Source organism: Eubalaena glacialis, chromosome 4 (assembly GCF_028564815.1).
Source record: "Eubalaena glacialis isolate mEubGla1 chromosome 4, mEubGla1.1.hap2.+ XY, whole genome shotgun sequence".
NCBI classification, from domain to species: Eukaryota; Metazoa; Chordata; class Mammalia; order Artiodactyla; family Balaenidae; genus Eubalaena; species Eubalaena glacialis.
Window position 1 is genome coordinate 151,141,631 of NC_083719.1, and position 22,276 is coordinate 151,163,906.

The 22,276-nt window shown below is 45.0% G+C and overlaps 2 protein-coding genes across 2 annotated transcripts in view; one reads left to right on the forward strand and one right to left on the reverse strand.

The window, feature by feature from the left end:
* DOCK2 (dedicator of cytokinesis 2) overlaps positions 1 to 22,276 on the forward strand; it is a 416,651-nt gene that overhangs the window by 197,138 nt on the left and 197,237 nt on the right. The gene's annotated exons all lie outside the window — the stretch shown is intronic.
* INSYN2B (inhibitory synaptic factor family member 2B) lies at positions 1,253 to 19,398 on the reverse strand. Its single transcript, XM_061188450.1, has 3 exons — positions 18,053 to 19,398; positions 16,856 to 16,930; positions 1,253 to 1,471 (listed from the first exon to the last, which is right to left on the reverse strand). Exons 1-3 carry the CDS (start codon positions 19,396 to 19,398, stop codon positions 1,285 to 1,287), a joined length of 1,608 nt encoding a protein of 535 aa, XP_061044433.1. The 3' UTR covers positions 1,253 to 1,284.

Sequence of the window (22,276 nt, forward strand, 5' to 3'; positions counted from 1 at the left end):
AGTGCCTTCCTCATTGAATGCTCGTTGAGTTTAGGATCCCTCTTCTAAGCAGCCTCAATCCAACCACAGACTGGTAGAGAGTTTAACAAGAAGGAATATGAGCCTTGACAACCTACCCCGCGTCCCCAAGAGTATGTAGCAGTTACTTAATTATATTACTTTAGCTGTTTGTTCAGCCATGCAAGTTTGACTGGACCCACATGTATGGAGGTCTTGTCAAAAGAATGAGCCAGACTTTAAAAGAATTCAGACTTTGGGAAGGAAAGGCCTTTAATACTAAAATGGAAAAAAATATATCCTCATCCCCAGTTCTGCTGCTTCTTCAATCGGGTGACCGTTGCCTGGTCACCAGGAAGGGAGATTGTGTAGATTAATATACTTTGAACTTATCTACAAGGCTGCTGCCGGGATGAATGGGCGAGAACCAGTGTTGTGTTTTGTCTTAGTCTTGTTTATGTTTCTGGTAAGATGAAACGGACAGATAGGCTGCTGGATCTCATGATCTTAAATGTTGCAGAAAAATTAACTGTGAAATCTTAAAGTTCAAACCCAAACCAGACCCCATCCATTTGCCAGGCAGTCTCAGGCCTCAGATTGAGAAGTAGGATGATTTAAGGTGGGCCCTGGAGTAGCTACAACTGCAGAGTAGTCATACCTGCAAGTCCCTTATACCCTGTGGTGAGCTTACTCTGCCACAGACTCTAAGGTCCACACAGCATGAAATGACAAATCCTTGCTTTGGGGTCAAGGGGCTAATTAAAAATGAAGAGGACCCAACCCACAAGGTGATCTTGCATTCTCATGTCCTTCCCACTTCTGTTGTGCTTATGTATGCCAATATCTTAGAAAACTGCCAGTTTTGGTATCTGTTTTTCTCTGGGTATCTGCTTGTAACCCTCCTCTATCTTACTGCTCTGCACAACATTTTTGTTTCTTTCCTTTGGGACGATGAACCCAGGATGGGCAGGAAGTGCTTAGCATCACAGAGGTGTAGGAAAGTGTGATGGGGGTTTTGCCCGTGGTGGGAATCTAGACTCACAAACCAGGATATGTGACAGGAAGCTAGGCAAGTGGTCACCCGGGTCCGTGAAGTCCTCAGCGAGCAGCGGCACACACTCAGGTGAGGTGTGGTCGTGTGTCCAGTGGCAGCTAATCCAGCCTCAAGTTGTTCTGGTTTCACAGGTCAAGTGGCTCATAGCCTGGGGCCTTCGCTAAGAAGTAGAGAAGGCCTGAGGGCAGTGGTTCCCCACCTCGGGAAGGGCAGAGGTGAAGGTCCCCATGAGCTCAGATCCACCAGAAGCATTTCTTCTTCACCTTCTTGGTTTTCCGCCTTAAGTCCTGTTTCTCAGGGACTGGGGGCTCTGCCGGGGACTTTGGTGGGGGAGATGCCTCCTCAAATGGCTCTGCTTCCTCCAGACTCTGTAGAACTTCATGGAACCTGCCTTCCTGCTGCCGGAAATCATATTCTACACTGAAAAACACAAAGAGGAAGGAAGGAAAGTAAATTCAAATCAGCACATACTGATGTAGCATCACCAATTGTCCAACTGACATGGAAAAACATGCGCTTTGAGGTCAAATCCCAGATGCTTAGGTACCAGCTTGGCTGTGTGACCTTGAGGAACTTGTGCCACCTCTCTGAAGCTCCAGTTTCTCATTGACTGAATTGGCATCTGTAATGCCTTCCTCTTGGGCATCTTACTAAGTTTAAATGAAGCACGTAACATGGCAGCCTAATAGTAGATGTCCAGTAAAAACGGCTCCAATCTCTCTCTCACATTTATTTAATGCTCCTAATTGTTCATTCTTTTTACATACATTTTATGCATGAAAACTGCCTCATTATAAAGTGTTTAAGTAACACAGAGAAATGTATGCTAAAACTAACAACTCAGTTTCCTTATCCATAAAATGGACATAAAAATGGCACCTATCTCAAAGGCTTTCTTTGGAATTAAGATGTATTTTAATTGAGAGAATATAAATGAAGTACTTAGAGTGGTTCCTGGCATATAGTAAGCCATCTCAGAATGCCCAGTGACAAGGTACCGTTTGGGGGGCTTTATTAGTCACGTGTGGCAATCGTGATTTGCCTTTTTGGTGGCACTTACTCCGATCCTGGGTCTCTGGGAGGTGACAAGGGCATAGCAGACCAGGACAGTGTCCCTTTAATGACAGCTCCTTTTTAGCCCTTGCTGGGTAGAAGGCTTTGGCCAGTCGTGCCACATCACAAACCAACATGGGGTCTTTCCTCTTCCATATGAAACATTTCATTTTCCTCCTTGCTAAACAAGGAGGAGCACTGTTTTCGTGACTCTGCATTTCCCCCACTTTCCATACTCCTAAGCTGGCTCCTCATCTTTGGGCCTTCTGAGAGTTCTAGTATGAAACCAGGTAACAAACACAGCTATAAGCTTAAGAGCCTTCTTCCAAGCATCCTGGCACTGGCAACTCCTCTGTAAGTAAACCTCCTATGGAGGAAAGTGGACAGTTAAGGGTGGAGGGAGCACATACACAGTCTGTAGGGATGTCTGCAGGATTCAGTCTTCCTGGCCCGGCTCTCCAGGTTCTGAGAAGGCTGAGCCAGACTTACCAGACGGGCTGACCATTCCTGATGCCCACTGGCCTGATTCCCAAGCCCTCAAAGGTCAGGGGGAGCCTGAGCACCCACTGCACGCAGGCCAGAGCTTCTGCTCTCCCCAGCCTCTGACTCTCTCAGCCCCTGAGAACCCTGGTCCCCAACAGTGTCATGTTTATCTCACAGACCTGTGTACAGATGATACAATGGAGTCTGTATATTAATGACTCCAAAACACACAAATAAAATAACAAAAAAAGGAATGGAGATTAGGAAATGCCCATTAAAGGAGAGTATTTAAATATGTCTGTATTGAGGAATGCTATGAAGTAAGCATGGGTGTAAAGCTCTCCAAGACACATCGTTGAGAAGCAAAGCAAAGAGCAAGACATAATATATTAGTAGTAATAACATTGATGATGATAATAGTAACAGTAATAGGGGCTGAATAACCATGCTTAAGGAGCATCAGGGATGGATGTCTGATTATTTTGTTTCTGTATTTTTGATAAGCTTCCACCAGATTTTCTTCTCTTCGGCTTATATCCTTTCACTTTCTGTGCCCCCTGGTCTCCTCCACAGGGACATACTCCTGGCTGGGTGACTTATAATAATGGGTGTAGTACTGCAGGCTGTGTTTTCCTAGGCAAAGCTCCACGATTGATTAGCTGTGAGATCTTGGCAAAGTCATTTCTCGTATTCAAGCCACAGTGTCCTTATCTGCAGAATAAGCATGGTACCTACTCATAGGATCTCAGTGAAGTATAAACAACAGAATGCCGTACAGCACTCAGCTCAGAGCTAGGCACCAACAAACACTGAATGATATTCAGCTAATCATTCAACAAACTAAATTTACTGAGTATCTCCCATGTTCCAGGCCCTATGTTAGGTGCTGGGGGCAGAGTGGTAAACAGACAGACAGACAGACATTATCCCTGGCCTCTTGGTGCTGGTAACTAGTGGCTCTGTGTCCTTAGTAAATGCTAGCCAATATCAAGAGCTACTAGAGATCTTCTAGCCAAAGCTTAGGATTTGCCAGATCAGTGAACAGAAGTATCCACTGAGGCTCCCACTTCCAGGATGTACTGCCCAGCGCTGCACCCCTATTTGTCTCTCAGCCTGGGGTGGGTTTCTGTCACCACTACCTGCAACTCACTCTCTCCAACTGAAATTTAAGGAGATGGATTCAGAGGCTGGGGAAGAGTTGTCTCCGGCAAACTCTCATTGCTTTAAGGAAGGAATTTAAAGCAGTGAGTTGCAAACTCTGATTCTTACCCTCTCTTACACTATTTCACAGATAGAGAACATCTACATTCATAGTTCTCCTAGCTCCCGAAATATCCCTGCCCTCCTTTCACCAGGCAGAAAAATAACCTTCATCCTAGAGCATCAGCTGGAGCCAAAGAAATTAGGTACCCCTTGCTCATTCTAGGAATTTCCTCAGCTTTCTGGTATAGGAAATTTCATCCATCCATCCATCCATCCATCCATCCATCCATCCATCCATCCATCCATCCAGCTGGTCAACAGTCTAAACATCCATTCATTCATCCAACCATCTATCCATTCATCCATACAGCCATCTATCCATTCATCCAGCCATCCATCCAACTATCTATGCATCCATCCATCCATCCATCCATCCATCCATCCATCCATCCATCCATCCATCCATCCACCCACCCATCCATCCATCCATCCATCCATCCATCCATTCATCCAATCATCCATCCTGCTCTAGGCCTGATACTATGCTCAGTTACAGGGACATCACAGTGAGATAGACAGATGTGGATACTGCTTTTGTGGATCTTGCTTACCAGCGTGTGAGACAGATGATTAAACTAACAATTGCTTTAAAAATCTGCCTTGTACGTATCTCAACTACCCCTACTTTCCCGCTCTTCATCCGTATACCTCTACCAAATTATATGAACATACACACAAAACAGCCTCCTTCTTCTCCTTATATGTGATATTTCTCTGACTTCTTAATTCAAACAAACAACAACAACAAACCACCTGAGTTTGTCAAGACTCACAACAATGTCCTAACAACAATTAGAAAAAAATAGTTCTCTGGGTGAGTCCAGATGTGTATAGAACCGGCAGGCCTGGAGATAGAAGAGCCAGGAGACAGAAGGTAAAGTCTGGGACTTCCGTGGTGGCGCAGTGGTTAAGAATCCACCTGCCAATGCAGGAGACACGGGTTCGAGCCCTGGTCTGGGACGGTCCCATATGCCACGGAGCAACTAAGCCCGTGTGCCACAACTACTGAGCCTGGGCTCTAGAGCCCGCGAGCCACAACTACTGAGCCCGCGTGCTGCAACTACTGAAGCCCGCACGCCTAGAGCCCGTGCTCCGCAAGAAGAGGAGCCACCGCAATGAGAAGCCCGTGCACTGCAACAAAGAGTAGCTCCCACTCACCACAACTAGAGAAAGCCCGTGCGCAGCAACAAAGACCCAACGCAGCCAAAAATTAAATAAATTAATAAATAAATAAATTTATTTTAAAAAAAAAAGAAGGTAAAGTCTGTCTTAGCTCACAGTTTAAAGCACATTGTAGACAAAACAGAAATGGCTCTCGAATGGAATACTCTTGGGTTTGAACCAAGGCTGTACCACTTACTGGCTGGGTGACCTTGGGTAAGTTGCTTCTCTTTCTGAGACCCAATTGAAAGTGGGGGTTATAAAGCTACTTCACTGGGTAGTTGTGCAGATGGGACACAATAACGGGAAATGTCCTCATGTAGGATGTGGCCGCTACCCACTCCACTAAGTCTCTTGTCTTCCTATCTTAGGGACTGAATGCCTCACCTCTTCACTTATACCTTCAACTCTTCAGTAATTGTATACCTTGCCGGAAACATCACTTTTCACCTCTCCCCTCCATGTACATTCAGGGAAGAATATGCTCTTTATATTTCTATGGAAACACGACAGGCTTCCATTATAATCATTGGGACTTAGGGAAGTCCCCATCCTCTTCTTGCAACTGCCCCCATTGGTCTTGACAATTTAAAGAGGATTGAAAGTGACTTTCTTTTCAAGGCCAGGCAAATAACAGAGTACAGAGAAGCATCTGTACTTTGGAAAGAAATTGATTAATGTTCTTTTTAGGCCAAAGCAATTTATTAACATAAAGGAGAATTATCACTTTTTTTCTTATCCATCCATTTGACAAACTGCTGTTTAGTTTGGAAGGGAGGAGAAGGACTATATTTTGTTTTGGTAGCAGCTGCCTTATAAATGGGCAGGGGGCAGTGCCCTCTCTCATCTGTCTTTCATTTTGAGGCTGGGTAGAGAAGAGATGCCCCTCAACTTCTTACTTAGCCAACCCACAGCACTTTCAGCAACGTCTTGAAAGAGGGAATAAAATGCCTGCTTGAGAGAATTGAAGCAAACTCTTAGCAGAGGGTTGTTTGCAGATTCTGGGGAAGGAATGCCTGCCTTGGGTTTGGTATCAAGGTAGAACACCAGTAACTTTTCCAACCTTCCCTTCTCTTCTTCCTCTTAATCTGCCTATCCTCCCACCCTTACCATCTTCTCCATTCATATCCACATGGATGAAGAGGAGTGCTGTTTGTACAGAGCTCTGGCTCACGGTGGGGTGGGAGTGGCAAATGGTGGTCAAGAAATTGTTGTAATACAGGATTCAGGCCCGGAGCCATTGAGATAGTTTGGAGCATTCAAGGTCTGCAAGGTTGGCCCTCTGAGGATGCACGGAATACCTGACACCTGGTTCAGGAGTGCCTAGTTCACTGTCTGGGGATCCTTAGAGCCTTTCCCAGCCAAGATGTCTGTGCATGGTGCCACTTTGCATTTAGAAAGTGAGCTGTGTGTAGACCAAGAATGGAAGAGAGCTTTCAGGTTTCCCTCTTGAGGGCACCTCACTAATCTAGCTGACAGATCAATGCTCCAGCCATCATGGTAGGTGAAAAACAGAAGGATGTTTTTCTAGGTAATTGGAAGTAGCGAGAAGCCTAAGTCACGGCTTGTCTGGAAGAAGAAATAGTGAGAAGCAAAAAGTAGGTAAATGCGTAAATACATAAGCAAACAACAGAGACAGATTCCGGATGCAGCATCTTGGCTGGGCAAACTGAAGTTGGGTGAGACACAAAGAGATAAAAGTTTATATAGAAACAAACAATAGAAACCTCTTACATTTATATAGCGCTTTCAGATTGCAGACACTCCAGATCTGCATTTTCATTTTATCTTCACAATAGCTCAGGAATCTAGGAAGGTTGTTATCTCCATTCAACTGACAAGTGAGTTGGTGAAGGGAGTCACACCATAAGTTATGATCAGAATCTCAGCTTGCTTTCCTGATCTCTAGTCCTCTGTTTTTTCCTAAAAAGGGATCAGATGTTTTAGCCCAGGGCTTGGCTGTTACCGGGGTCTTACTCTAAGAAGAAAGAGATATAATAAGAGAGTATCTGGGTCATGTTAGGTGAGGGCATATGGTAATTTAAATGATGAAGAAGAGGAGGAGGAGGAGGAGGGAGAGGAGAATGACTATCATTTATGTAGTGAAATCTATGTTCCAGACACTATACTACAAGTTTAGTAATTCTCACGTCTCATGTAATTCTCAGAGCCCCATGAGATAGATATTATCTTCATTTCACAGATGAGGAAACTGAGGCAAGGCAAGGGGAGGTTAAATATTCTGCCAAGGGCACACACTAATAAGTGACAGAGCCAGGGTTTGAGCCTAGATTGTCTGGCTCCAAAGCTTGTACACTAAGATACACAGCATCGAAAGAACAGCAGTCTTCAATCTGTGTGAGATCCTGGTCACCAGATGAGCGTGGGGAGGGGAGGGGAGGGGGTGGTGACCAAGGCCTAGTGCACCTAAATGAACTCGCAGCCTGCTGTGGAACCAGACCCAACCTAGGCTGGGCTGCATGCACGACCCTTCATGACCCAGCTGACCAGCCCACCCTGCCATAGTGTATCCAGATTGCAGGGACATTCTGACAGGGAGGCCGCGTACCAAAGAAGACAGACACCCCACAGGAGGCAGCTTACTCAAGGTAGTATCTGGGCTGTGCAATTTTGGGTCTGGTGTAGGTTGCTGAGGTCCGCAGGGACCCTTTGCTCTTCCTTCTCAGCAGGCGCGTCTTGTTCTTTTATCAAGAGATGAGTCGTAAACCATACGCCCCAAGCAGGTTGGCTGAGAAACTAATGATCCATGGCATCTCCCTGAAGACAAAACCACTTCCAAGTCCCTCTCCACCTCTTCATCTCTGTTAGAGTGTTTCTGTGGCCCCTCTTGCCACGGAACTCAGGTGCAACACAGATTTATTGACCTCCAGCAACTTTTGTTTTAGAAGAATTAGCTGTAAGAATCAATGGAATCAGCACGGGTAGTTGGGTTCCTGACTACTTGAATAAATCACACCACTTTGGAAAGTGTCTCTGGGGAAAGATCACAGTCTGGGAAAGCAGGAACCTTAGTTAGTGTTTTTCCCCAGTCTGGAAGGGATATTGTTCCTAAAACTTTCTCCGAATGACCAGTTTGCTCATTATTTATAGGGTACAATTTTAAGCTTCACAACTCACAGCCATTTCAAGCTGGCAAGTGCACCCCTTCTTGGGCAGCTGTCTGCTGACGAGTCCTCAGAGAATTGCACATTCTCTTCTAGGCACATAAATAAGCAGAGCCACGCTGCAGAAACCTCACTGCTGATTGCTATCTGTGAGAGAGGTCTGCGCTCTGGGTTCTGTGGCTCTGTGTTGACAGTGTCTTCACATTAAGTCCTTAGAAAGAGAAGGTCATCTCAGAGAACTTCAACACAAATATTCACTGATTGTGCAAGGTCAGAAAGTAAGAGGGAAAGGGACAAGGAAGTCTCCTGAAAGCAGGACTGGTTTAAGCCCTAGCTCTGTTGGATCTTGCACAAGTCACATAGCTTCTCTGAGTCTCAGTTTCCTCATCTGTAAAAATGGGAATAATAACCACACCCATATTTTAGGGTTTTGCGGAGTCTGAAAAGAGATGATACGTGTACAGTGTTTAGCAAAATTCCTGGCACAGTGCCTGGTTCAACAAATGGTAATGATTGTTGCATTAACTTGACGGAGAAATAAAGATTGGGTCATTTTGTGGTCAGCTGTGGCCCTCATGCCAGCAGCCATCCATTTGTTATTCCTGTGAAACTCTCAATTTTCTTGATTTTATATTTATGGCATGTTTCAGCCTCTTTAGCTATTAATGCATTAAAATAGGTTTCATTTTTATTGCAGATAAATTGCTGATGCTGTAAATCCTACTTCTTTCCACTTACACTCGAGGGAAAAGAAGAAAGGGATAAACATACTGTGAGAAACAGGGACTAATGGCAAATATCTTGGGGATCAAACTGTCGAGGCTCAGAGAGGTTTCCACATGTACCCCAAACTTTATGTCTGTTTCCAAAAGAGAGCTTGAGCTATGTTTGGTGGTAGTTGTTTGGGGGATGCTGGGTAGTATTGCCATTAACATTCACGTTCCTGCATTTGAAATGAATGCTGCTCAGTCCGTACTACAATGGGATGAGAGCTGCAAAGGCATCTGTGATTACTATAAAGAACAGACATGCTGTGTCCTTTATAATTACTCCTCACTGTGGAATTCATTGCTGGCCAGAGAGAGGACCGTGGCTGGAAGACGAGGCTCTGACAGTTCTCTTGGCTCCACGCTGGGTGGGCATCTTAAGCAAACAAAAAGAACATACTAAATAATTTACGTGGAAAGTTGGTTGCTGAATTCACAAGCCTGGGTGCATATTGCATTTCTAGTAAAATGCCTGTTTCTCTGGTTAAGTAATAGCTTTAAGTGGCAGGCAAGACCAAGACCCAGTGGCCAAATGACTTAACCATGGAAGGAAACTCTAGAAGGCTCTCAGTGCCTCTGACTGCATGACCCCAGGTAACTCACGTTGCTTTCCTTGGTTAGACGAAGGCCTGGCTTTTCTCCGACAGGGCACACAGCTGTACAGCTTTGGCCTGTGTTCCAGAGAGACTCCTTATGAGAAGTTCCGAATATTCAAACAATGAGGGGGCGACACCAAGAACAGGGATGCTGGTCGCCGGGTACAAAGGACGGCACTTGCAGCAAATCTCCTTTTGCATATCCTTAACTTCTTCTGTGTCTAGCTCAGAGGAGTTGTAACAGTGGAGGAATCAATAATGATAAAAAAAGCAGTCTATGGTCTGTGGAGTTTGAGGAAATGAGAGGAAAGTGGTGGAGGATTCTGGTGTTCAGCTTCACGCATATTCCCTGGTTCTGGAGCCTGCGGTGACCACACCCTCTCCTGAAGCGGGGTGGGCGGTCCTGGGCAGCACTTTGCATGGCCACTCTGTCAGGTGTTTGTAACTGCTCCTCCAGGATGCACCAGAGGGCAGTTCCTAGCATTTGGGCCCTTGGCCTGGGAGCAGAATTGGGCTGTAACTGGTCTGAACCTTAATTGGAGGAGGAAGGTCAGCAGGGATTGCCATTCTGTTTCTGATCTCAGATGAGGACCAAGGAGCTGGGAAACGTGGGAGGGAGGAGAGGCTACAAATGAATCCCCTAAGTAATGCATAATGAAAGCCTGGGCGCCCACGTGGACCGGCAGAAGCTCATTTTCTCTTCTCATTGGAAATAGGAGGCATCAAAAATACCCTTAGTCTATGAGGAAGCGCCCCCCCCACCCCAATCCTCTTCCCTTCCCTTTCCCTTGCCTCCACTCTCACCTGCGCCCCCTAGTTAGGTCTATACCTGACCACCTAAACCTGTAATTGAAGCCAAGCAGAAAGGTAAATCATCTGTCCAATGTTGCGTTTAAAACAAAAGCTACTTTCTGGGCTATTTTATTAGCACGAGCTTTCTATGTCATAAAAGTTTCTAATAAATCAACCAGAAACCTCCTCCTTTCAAGACCCTAATTTTACCTAGTTGAATGTTTCTCAAGCTTCACTGGGATCAGGCTTTCCCAGGAAACTGGCTGTAACTGTAGATTCCCATCCTCCACCCCACCCCTCTGATCCAGCAGGTTTGGGGAGTGAAGGCCAGCAACCAGTATTCACAGATACCCAGGAGACTCTGATGCAGATGGCCCAGGATCACATTTTGAGAACACTATTTAGGTCCTGCATCTTAAACACAAACCCTCACGATGCCCTTGGATTATGAGAACTCAGCCATACAACATTCCGCTGAGCCCTGATACCCCCTCAAGCAGGTCTGTCCTCTGAAGGCAGCATGCTGTAGAATCTGGCCAACAGGAAGGGAGGACTAAGTTCCAATCTTGACATTGCCACTTATTAGTTTCAGAATAATTGTGCAAGTGCCTCTCTCTCTCTCAGTCTCAATTGTCTAATCTGAATAGTGTGCAAGTCCCTGAACCTCAGTTATCTCACCTGTAAAATGGGAGTATTTTTATCTATCTCACATGGTTGTGGGGATTAGATACGAAAATAAAAGGCATTTATAATGACCAGTAATAATAGACACTCAATAAGTGGTAGCTCTCTTCTTATTTCTTTTCCCTAATCTTCATCCCAACAGATCTCTGTCTTCCCCTAGCTGTCATAGTTGCAAAGATCATCAAAGTCAAATTAACAGACCTCCAATTAGATGTGAGTAGTTTACGAATTATAAGGGTTTAATCCAGGCGTATTCGTTTCCTATTACTGCTGAAACAAATTACCACAGATTTAGTGGTTTAAAACAAGACAGATTTTACTCTTAGAGTCCAGAGATCAGAAGTCCTCCAGAACTGTAAATCAAGGTGTCAGCAGAACTGTGTTCCTTCTGGAGGTTCGAGGAGAGAATGTGTCTCTTGCCTTTTCAAGCTTTTAGAGGCTGCCTACCTTCTTTAGCTTGTGACCACATCACTTCTACCTCTGCTTCTGTTGTCACATCTTCTCTGACTCTGCCTCTCCTGCCTTCATCTTTCCCTTGTAAGGATCCTTATGATTATGTTAGGCTTACCTGGACAATCCAGGCTACTTACCTTGTCCTAAGATCCTTAACTTAATCACACCTGCAGTGTCCCTTTTACCAAGTAAGATAACATATTCACAGGGTCCAGGAATTAGAATGTGGGCATCTTTTGTGGACATTATTCTGCCTACTACACTGGGTTTTGATGCTTTACCAAGAGAACCTGCCGATCTAATGCCTTAATTCCCTCTTCCATAGAGATCATTGGTGCAGTTCAGACACCGTAGAAGGGAGATATTTTAGCCTGGAGGGAGTTTTCAGTTTTCCACAAATCAAACCACCTTTCCTACCACAGCCAGTACAGAAGTACTGGGCAATAATGTTGGATGGCCATGATGAACGAGGATCTCAATGTCCTGTGAAATTGCAACAAGCTTTCTGAGTCATCAAAGGAAGATCTGATTAGGTTTCATCTTGTAGTGTTCCAGGTGTTTGAAAATTGACAGTCCATGTACCACATACAGTCGTTTGATTTAGTTCCAAAAGATCTTCTGAGGACCTGCTACACAGAAGCCTTCCTTCCCTAGTAAGAACATTTGATTAATTAAGGCCTTCCGTTTCCCCACCCAAGGGTAGGGGCACACACAAATAGTCACACTGACTTGACTTTGGGGCATCTGAATAGCTGTCTCAAGCCCACCACTGTTTTTCATCCCTCCCCTAGTCAGTATAGCCATTCCCTTCCTTGACAAGATTCTATTGAGCACCAACTATGTATTAGACACTGGCCCACGACTTTGAGATACTAGCCATCTGCTGAAGGAAAGAAACTCATAAACACTGCGTTACAATGCAATAGGATAAATGGTATAGCCGAGGAATGTGTGTGCCAAGGGGGTCCTTCTTGGGAAGGAGTGTAAGGCTCTTCAGAGGAACTGACTTTTAAGCTGCAAGACTAGGAGATTTCCAGACAAAGCAGGGCAGAAGAGGCATTTCAGGAAATAAGGAAACATGCATGAGAGAACACACAGTATATGAAGCCAGCTGAGTAGTTCCCTGTGGCTGGGGAGAAATAGGAGACCCGGCAGGTAAGAAGGTTAGTATCATGTTCAAAGGACTTTGAAAAATTAACTAAAGGAAACAACAGGAACTGGGACAAAATTGTTTAGCAGGGGAGAGACATGATCAGATTCTACTTTTCAGGTAATTTAGCAATCTGTGTGGAGGATTACTTGGGACAGGGCAAAAGGTACCTACGGCAAAAAGGCCAGCTAGCGTTTAAGTGACCAATGATGAGAGCCTTTATGGACCAGAGACAGAGGGTAGAATCAGTAGCCAATTTGATGTGTGTTGTAAAGGAGAGGAGCGAGGCACTATGGGGACTGTAGTTTCTTTATGGAACTGCGGTTAACAGTGTTGAGCAAAATGAGAAATACAGGAAAATAATTGTGTGGAGGAAAGTAAGAAGTGTGTTTTGGTATATGGTGAATTTGAGAATTTGAGGTACCTTTGAGATATCAAAAGAGAAATGGAAAGATCTGTAGGTAGTATATATATATATATATATATATAGAGAGAGAGAGAGAGAGAGAGAGAGAGAGAGAGAGAGAACTCATAAAAAAGACAGGGGAAGCTGATGTCACAGAAATTAAAATTAAAATCCATGAGTGCAGTTGAAGTCATGAACAGAGGCTAAGGATGAGAAGAGGAGACGGCCCTTCCAGATAGACCCCTGAGCAAACGAGTGCTCTTCTGTTGTTCTCTCCTCTCTAGCACCTTTCAAATCTTACATGGCCAGCCTCTCCCTTCACCCATTGAAAATGCTAAGTTTGCTGCTTGCACTTTATTTCCATTTTCTAAGAAACACACTTGGATGATAGAAGAAATTTTTTTTTTCTGAGAAAGACTTCCCATTCTTTTCCCTTAAAACATTTGAGGCATTTTACAACTTAAACCAGGCAGATTTTTTTTCCTGGGAGCTACATCCATAAAATAAATGCATGATTGGTGTAGTCAAAGACCTTCAAAGAGGTTCTGTGGTTATTTTTAGAGTGAACGTGAAGATGAAGTGCAGGCAGATGTGGCTGGAGGAGCAGAGAGAACAGGGTGAGGGAAGGAGGAGTGATATGGCTTGGAGAGACCTCATGTCCTTGAGAAGAGGAAAGGGAGCTGATTCCTTAAGGCACAGTTTCCAAAACTGCAGTCATTCATTCACCACCTTCATGGTTTTTGTGAAACTCCCCATACCACATGCACAATAATTTTTTTCTCTCTAGATCAATTCACTTTTTAGACTTAAAAACATTTGTACAAAACAGGCAATATACCTTTTGAAAATGGAGACCTGCATAACAGTGAGTAGGTAAGGGGACTAGTTTTAAAAGTTAAAATCTTCCATAAAGAATGAGGAATGATTACGTTCTGGCTGCATACTCTTGCTTGCCCATGACTATGAACATGAGACATGCTCACTCTTGGCAAAGAAGTGTGATAAGTAAGCATTAGAAAGGTTTTGAAGACATTCTAGCACCAAACTCAGATTTTTCCCTCTGGGTAAATCAGAAGAATTGAAATGATCTTAGGTACCGCAGGAGGCATGCAGAAACCCTTTGAGTAGCTTGTCCTAGGATTAATGCTAAGGAGAGGTGAGAAGAGTGTTTGGGGTCTAAACAGCCTGGAACCAGCTTGAGTCATAGAGCCAATCCCCACACCCTTCCCTTGGAGCCCACAGCAGTCAGAACTCCAAGGAGTTCATTCTTCCTGGTGTACTCCTGAGAATACATGGAATCTTTGGGCATCAGTTTTGGTGCTGTTCTCCTTGGTGAGGGAGGATCTATCAAAGTGATCCATGGTAAGAAGAATGCCAGTGAGGCTTTGAGGAGCGGGTGGGCAGCAGGCTCCTCTTGGAGCAGAGAGAATGAGTCGGATAGAACCAGTGACCCCACGTGTCTCGATGGAAGCAAGTAGCATAGCCATAGGCTTCGGCTGATGGGGCCACTTAGAAAACCTTATGGATTGCTAACTTAGCAGCAACATCTCCAGAGAAGAAGACCCGGCGGGCAATCCATCACGCATCCATGTGCTTTATGTTCAGTGACGTGCACTCGGTCCATCCATCATCAGGGAGAGACTGCAGCTTAACAAGGCCTGAGGATGAGTATTTCACATCATTTATTTATTAGTTTGCAAGATCTGACTTTCCAGGATACCACACAGGGTTTGAAGTCATTTGAAATGTTAAAAAAAAAAAAAAATGACAACTCTCATCTTCCCACTGTTACTGTGATGGAGATGTTGTTCTGATCTCTTTGCTTTCATCAAACTAATTGCCTGTTCCTTCACAATGGCTTAGATACAACGATATAGATACTGTCTGGGAGAACAGTCTGGCTTTGAATGGTAATGAGGGATAGATGCATGCAGTGGCTGCTCTTCTTGGAAAACTGGAAAGGGATGTGTGGATAAAGGTTTGCCAGCCCATCCAGGGGTAAATTTAGAATGTTTGCTTGGGATATTTGAAGTAAGTACTAGAAAAAGCAAACATTCTCAGACTTGTTGGAAGGTTGTAGTTTAGCCAAATATTACTATTTTTAATTCAGCCTAGAACATCAGAATGTCAGAACTGAAAGGGACCATAGGGACCATCTAATTAAAGGCCCTCATTTTTCAGATGAGGAAACTCAGAGGCCAGAAACGATTTGCCGAAGGCCAGGGCAAGAAACTCATAGTAGATTGGAAAATAACCATTTGTCCTTTTCACTTACATAAGCTAAATAAAAAGTCATCTGAAGGTAATAGAAAATACATCATCTGGCTGCTGAAAAAGAGACTTTTCAAAATTTAAATGGAAGTTAGTTAAGAATAATTATTTTTGTTTATGAGGAAAAGTTTTTGTCCTCCCTAACAGTCTAGACATTTAATGATTTTTGTCCTCCTGGTGATTAGGAAATTTGCTTAAGATGGGGGATATAAAAAAAGAAGGAGCAAAAGGTAAGGAATTGATGTGACTCCCTAATGTTTCTTTCCAATGCACAAGCCTTTTCAAGAGCCCCCTTTTAAGAGGGGATATTTCATACCAGGGTAAAGGGCATTTTTTTGTGTGAGAGGTCCTGAAGCTCCTGTTATTGTTATTGGTGAAAAAACTTTGTGGTCCTTTGGCTCTTAGGTATAAAGTGTTGACAGTTCAGTGAGAAAATGCCCAAGGCCTCACCTAAGGGTAGGGGCCCCCTGACTACCAGGCCCCCATCCCTTGCTAGGATGAAATCTCAGGATTCTGCTGGAAGGAATGAGACATTTTAAAAGAAGACACAGGCAACCCAGTTGGGCTTCAGTTTGCTCAGGCCCTAGCTGCCTTTCTCATCAGAGAGAGAAAATAATAGAGAAAACCAAACCATACACTATTGTTAAACAAAGTTAGATTCCATCAACTGAAATGACTGCTTTTGACCACTTTTCCACTGTGCCACCGAAAGTAGACTTCCAGCTAAAGGGGCGTTGATTTTTCCAGTAATAGGAATAAGCTCTTGGATTTGTACAGAAATTGACTGTTACAAAAGGCATTCAGATATATTTTCTCATTTGTTCCTAATGGCAACTCTCAAGAGGGATAATTGTTCCCACTCTACAGATGAGGAAACTGAGCTCCAGACAAGTAAGCAGGCGTAGACTTGGGGATTTTGACTCCAAGTTTAGTGCTCTTACAACTGTATGCTGTTTCCCTTCTATTACTTATAAAAATTCACTCTATTGCAGCAATCTTACCCCCTACTGGAAAGAAACAGTGTACTTAGAAATGAATACACAGTGCTTAGCACAGTTCTTGACATATAGTAATTGTTGGCATGTGATAGCTACTGTGGAGGAAGAGCCTGTGTGGTACAACAATCAAGATCATAGGGCTTGGGATCAGAAAGATCTGGATTTGAGTCCCAAGACTCTGAATATTTGGTTGGAGAGCCCCCTCTGCTCTCCGAAAATGCTTTATGTGAGTGGAGCCAAATGGCTGAACTTCTCTGAGGACGTTAACACCTACCTCACGAGGTATACTGTGAAATGAGACGCAAACGGGCATGCAGAGCTTGGCAAGGCGCCTGTACTCAGTATTCAGTAAGTGGAGGGTTGATGATCTCAAGAGGATTTGCTCATAGACCTTATTGTGAGGAAACAAAGCAATGCCTGCCTTGGAACCAGATGTTAACATTTCATAGTTAAACACCTTGCTTTTTAAGTCTCAGGTATTCAAAGGCCTCCTGTCTTTGCCCCTATCTTGAATTTCTGTGCCTAAGAGAGCTTACAAGAATGTTCTGTGGGCCCTGCAACTTCTGTGCTCTACAGAGCAGGCCTCGGTTGTGGCCAGGTACCTGTATATGATGCACGCTGTGTTCTGGCAGGTACTGCAGTTGTTGAGATCTTGGCCAGTTCGATAAAAGTTGCGCCTGCAAGATAGAGCATTTGCTAGATAAATCTATGGGCAAAATCCCCTTGGGATGCACGCATTCTACAGACTCATTCCCTGCAGCACAGCATTGCCCCTCTCATGAGTACCAAAGCCTGAAGTTGTATGGCCATTACAGACACAGAAACAAGAAACCCCTGTTAATAGAACCTCACATTTCTAGAGTGCTTTATAAATGCTTAAGCACTTTGACATCTGGGTTTTCTTCATGCTGACAATAACTCTATGAGATGAGCCAGTTATTCTTACCCCCGCATGATGGATGGGGAAACTGAGAGACTTTGCGAATGAGTAGAGGAAGATGATTAAAACTCCAGATCCCTTAGTTCAGTGCATTTCTCTCTGTATCGTCACAGTGCTTCTCTCTTATAAGGCAATGTTGATTCTGATCCATACCAGCAAAGGCCAGTTAATTACTTCTTCCCTCTCCTACCCTTTTGTTGGTTAGCTTTGTCCATTCCTTCTTCTCAGTCTTTAGAGAGCACTGTTTCAAGGAAAGAACAACCCACACCTAAACAAATAACTGCCTTCCCCTCCCCAGACTGATGCTGAGTCACCCAGGAAAGCATTTTGTGACTTTTTTCTCTTTGCAAAATTGTGATCTCATTTCAGTTTCCATTTAGCTGGTCCATGATGGACTGGCCCAAGCCTTCAAAGTGGTCAGTGGTGGGGAAGGTCAACAGTAAGCTTAGTGGCCACCTCAAGTCCTCTGTGACAAACCCATAAATAACTAAAATACTGTGCAAATGCAGTAACTTGCTTCAAGGATGGGGGTGGGGGAAGCACCTACATGCTATCATTTTCCCCCATCATTTATCAACTGGACTTACATCTTAATAAAAATCACTTTTGACTCTATTGCTTCATTGCCCCCTTTCTGCAGTCTGTTGACATCTGGAAACAAAAACACATCACCGTGGAAATCCACCAAAGCCTACAACCAAGCGAAACCCAGTCAGAACAAAGGGGGACCATCGCTTACAATTTGGGGAAACAACAGAATCCCAAACATTTTGGAGACATTTTACTAACAGAAACCAGTGCTCTCTCTCTGCCCCTGTCCTGGCAAGTGACTTAACCCAATAAAAAAAATCCACCTTACCCTTCTGTGAGAGCTCGAGCTTTCTCCAAGTCTTGAATTACATTCAAAAGGACTTTAATTTTCTCTTGGTTTGAGTGCAGAGATTCCTCCACGGATTGCAGCCTGCCCTGGAGGTCGCAGAACTCACCCTGTGCCAGGTGAATTGGATTAAGCGCACCCATCTCCGTGGTGCCTTGCTGTTTGGTCTCCCTCCTTGGAAGAGAGGATGGGAGGTGATCGCTTTCTGGACAGTTTTGAAATGCTGGGATGTGTGACTGGAAGGGGTTCTTTGCCGTCTGCTCCTGACACACGGGGGCAGATTTTGACTCACTGTTAGTTTTGAGTGACTGCAGATCCTGGTGATTGTTACTCGAAGAAGCACAATCTGAAGCTCCCCCTGGCTGGGCTGGCTGGCTGTGGGAGCCTGGCGAAGGGGAGCTGTGAGTCCGTGGATGTGAGGGAACACACGTTTCCTTTGACTGAGATGACAATGGGCCAAGGTCTTTGTCATCAGAGTTATCTTTGGGCAAAAGCATTTCAGGTTTAAGTTTCCCTGTGCTGGGCATGTGGTTGGCACCTCTGGTGGCATTTAAGCAGGAGAGGGGTCTTTCTGAATCTGATGGTGGCACTCTTCTCCCATCACCTGGATGCATGTCAACTAAAGTGGGTATGGAGTTGCTAATCTCAGCAGACCTGTCTGGGCTGAAAGTGGACTCTCTACCTGCCCAGGTAGGGCTGTGATAAATATCATCTGGGACCTGAATGGCAGCTGTTGCTTTCTCTGAGGCCCTCCATGTCCCTGCTTCCAAGCATATGCTCACAGGCCCATTGCTTTGCACCTTGGACATTCTAGGGAGAAATGGGTGGGACTCCTTGACCCTTTGAGGCCCATCTTCAAGATGCCGAGCCAGCCTTAAGTAGGCAAGGTCAGAGGACACAATGTCCTGTTCAGAGAGATTGCCGTTCACCTGGATGGCACTTTGGGATGCTGTCTGCATTTCCACCAGGGACTTGCTAGCTGTGAGTCTCTTCCTTTTGAAAACTGGGAAATGCTTCCTGAGACTGGGGGAGGTTTGGATGGCGATGTGCCGAAAGCCCCCTGCCTGCTGGGACCTGGGGAAGGAGAGTGAGTAGGTGGGGAGGTGGTGGTGCCCGGAGGCCTGAGTCTTGCCCATTACAGCCGGGTCCTCAGAAGTCTGGATGTCAACCTCAGCTAGGGCAGGTGGAGTCTTACTGGTGCCATCTTCCTTAAATCGTACCTGCTGAGATTTGCTCCTGCGGTGGTGAGGTTGCTTCACAAGCTCCACCGACTCTAGACTGTTACGCTTCAGAAGCACAGGCCTCACTTTCATACTTTGCTGGGCCATTGAGCCTCCCTCAGTTGAAAGGATTGGGACCATACACTTCTCCTGGGCACATTTCCTTAGGTCTTTGGAGCAGCATCTAATGACAGCATCTCAGACACAGAGATCTGCCAGCCGAGATGGAGTGGTCCTCTCCTCTGAGTATGGGCAGCTCTGTTGGCCATTCCCAGCCAGTAGGTTTTACTTGGGGGCTCTCCGTAATGCTTCCCCTGCAGTTAAAATATTATTCCATCGCAGTGGTAATTGCCACTTAGGTAAACAAGGAGTTAGGCTAATTATTAAACCTGATCTACCACGAGAGCTGGTGGGCTGTTTATCAAGGGAGGCTGGCAGGCGGTTCTGATCCTGGAAGAAGCTTGCTGTCTTGAACAAAAAGACAATGAAAGTACCATTTAGGGAATAGCACCAGACTGCCAACATGTGAATCCAAAAGAAACCTGCTACGTCTGGAACATACGGCTTCCTTTCCGGGAGCGTCAATTTGCAGTGTAAAACTACAGGAAACTTAAACACATCTTTCCATTTCATGTAAACAGGCAGAAAAATAAATGACCTGGGGCTTGGCTTCTTTGATGATACATGATGCTCCTAAGGGAACATTCCCATTTATGTCAATCACATACTCTTCCTTTGAGGCCATTGTTTTCTTTCATGCTGTTTCCCTTTTCTTCAGTGAGGGAAACTTATCTGCCTAAATAGCCTCACAAAACCCAGTGGGGTGTGATGGGGACAGGATTGAGGCATCCGTGGGCATTCAGAGGGCAGAGTCCCTGTCGTGGTGTCTTGGCTGAAGTTCACATGTGGGAAAAGTGAGCCACATCTGCAACTTCTGGGTATTTGAGCCAAAACCTTTGTTCGCTTGGCCTCGGGGTCAGGGTCTGGGACCTGGCAGTGTTTGCCACCAGGCAAGGAGAGTCTGAAAGGGAAGAGATAACAGATGCAACTGAGAACACAGTTCCTGGGGGCCTGGGTTTCTCTGCAAATTCCAACCTCCCAGCTGAGGGCTTTTGATAGTGGATGGTCTGGGGGTAAGTCAACTTACTACCTTTGTGTCTTTTCCCCTAGTTAGCCAGCCACCTTGTGGCTACAGGGCCTCGGAACAAAATGCCTGTCTGCCTGGATTGCTTCCTCCTTCCACTCCCAGGCATCCCCCAGCCAACTCCTATTCATCCATGAAGTCCCAGCTTAAATGGCACTTCCTCCCGAAATTTTTCTAATGACTCCTCCCTCACATACACCTCTGATGCTACATCATATCAGGACCCCCATTATACCTTTTCACCACATTCTTCATAACACAAATTGTAGCTGTCCCTTAATAATCATTTGTGTATGTATTTATTTAATGTGTATCTCCCCTACTACCCTGTAAGCTCCAGGGTGGCAGGAGCTGGAGCCATTTTTTTTACAGCTTAGGTATTTCCATTCCTCCTTTAGGCTCTCTGTGGGTGCTTAATGAGTATTTACTGAAAGAGAGGATGGCTGAATAAAGCAAAGGAGAGCCTGGGAGTGGTGGATGGGGGTCCTAAGGTATCCTGCCAGGGCAACAGGATGGTGAATTATCTCTGCTAGGACTGAAACATTTGCTAGAGGACAAGATTTTCCCCTAATGTCTTCATTTTTTAATTGCTTTCTAGGAGATAAATGTGCATAAAATTCTCTGTGCAAAGTGTACCTTGTAATAATAACAGTTACCATTTATTGAACACTTATCTTTACCGTGCTGTGCGCTTTACTTGCATTAATCATAACAACTCTCATTTACCAAGTAGTCACCAATGCACCAGGTGCTGTTCTAAGCACTTTCCAAGCCATAACTCATTCATTCCCTGCCCTATAGAGGTGGATACTCTTATTATCCCCATATTATAGTTGAATATGCTGAGGCCCAAGGACACACAGTTAGTGACAGAGCCAGCGTCTGAACGTAAACAGTCTGGCACCAGAGCCTGTGCTCTCAGCCTCTATGCTCCACTGCTTTCCCAATATTATGTTATTTCATTAATCCTTAGAACAAAACTATGAGGTATTATGATCCCCATTGGACTGATGAGGAAACTGAGGCTCAGAGAGGATGAGTACCCAGTGGAGGAGCTGAGACATGAACCCAGGAGTCTATGACTCCCAAGTCCATGTTCTTGCCCATGAGGTTATGACTTTGTCCCCTTGGGATCTTCCTGGTATTCGGGGCAGATGGTATTAGTGATTTGAGTACAGAGTTTGAGGACCTGTGCAGGTCTGGAGAGATGCAGGGGATTGTGCCCTGGCCTTGCCATGGCAAAGTGAACCTGTTTGCTTCTAGTCTGAGGGAACCCACAGAAGTGGAATGAGGCAAGTTTGAAGCCTGCTTGGGTTGACCAAAGGATACTAAAAGAAAATGAAAGTGATAAAATAGTCCACAAGTATTTGGATGTCTTTGAGGGAGTATTCTGTCTGTGGCACTTGGCCTTATCATTAAGGTCGAAACCTCTGGCTTCTCTAAGCACGGGTGCTTTGCTCCCAAGATGTTCTTCGTCCTGCTGCTTGGGGTGCTGTTCTGTGGGTGCAGCTTAAGCCTTGTTTCTCAGTGTTCTGCTCTCCCCAGGTATTACTAGATAATGCCAATGGCAATTTCAGCTTTCCCAGCTCCCAGCTGCCTTGAGAAGGGCCACCTGACCCAGTGGGGCTGGCACAGTTAGTGACAGGTCCTGAAAGAGGAAAGGATTCATCTAATGCTAATGAGTTGTCAACTTATCATGAGGTCCTGCAACTGCTCCTCACATTCTGGGTTCCAACCCCTGTCCCTTACTGGCTGAAGGGTTTTTGACAATACTTATTCCCTCCAAGCCTCATTGTTTTCATCTGTAAAATGGGGATGACACACATAGCATAGACACTACAT

Excerpts from the sequence above, each read along its gene's own strand:
- INSYN2B (XM_061188450.1), bottom strand. The coding sequence starts at position 19,398 with ATGGCCCAGCAAAGTATGAAAGTGAGGCCTGTGCTTCTGAAGCGTAAC. Across the intron at positions 16,931-18,052 it reads GCTCGAGCTCTCACAGAAGG|GCGCAACTTTTATCGAACTG; the intron begins GTAAGGTGGATT and ends TCTATCTTGCAG. Across the intron at positions 1,472-16,855 it reads ACAGCGTGCATCATATACAG|TGTAGAATATGATTTCCGGC; the intron begins GTACCTGGCCAC and ends TGTGTTTTTCAG.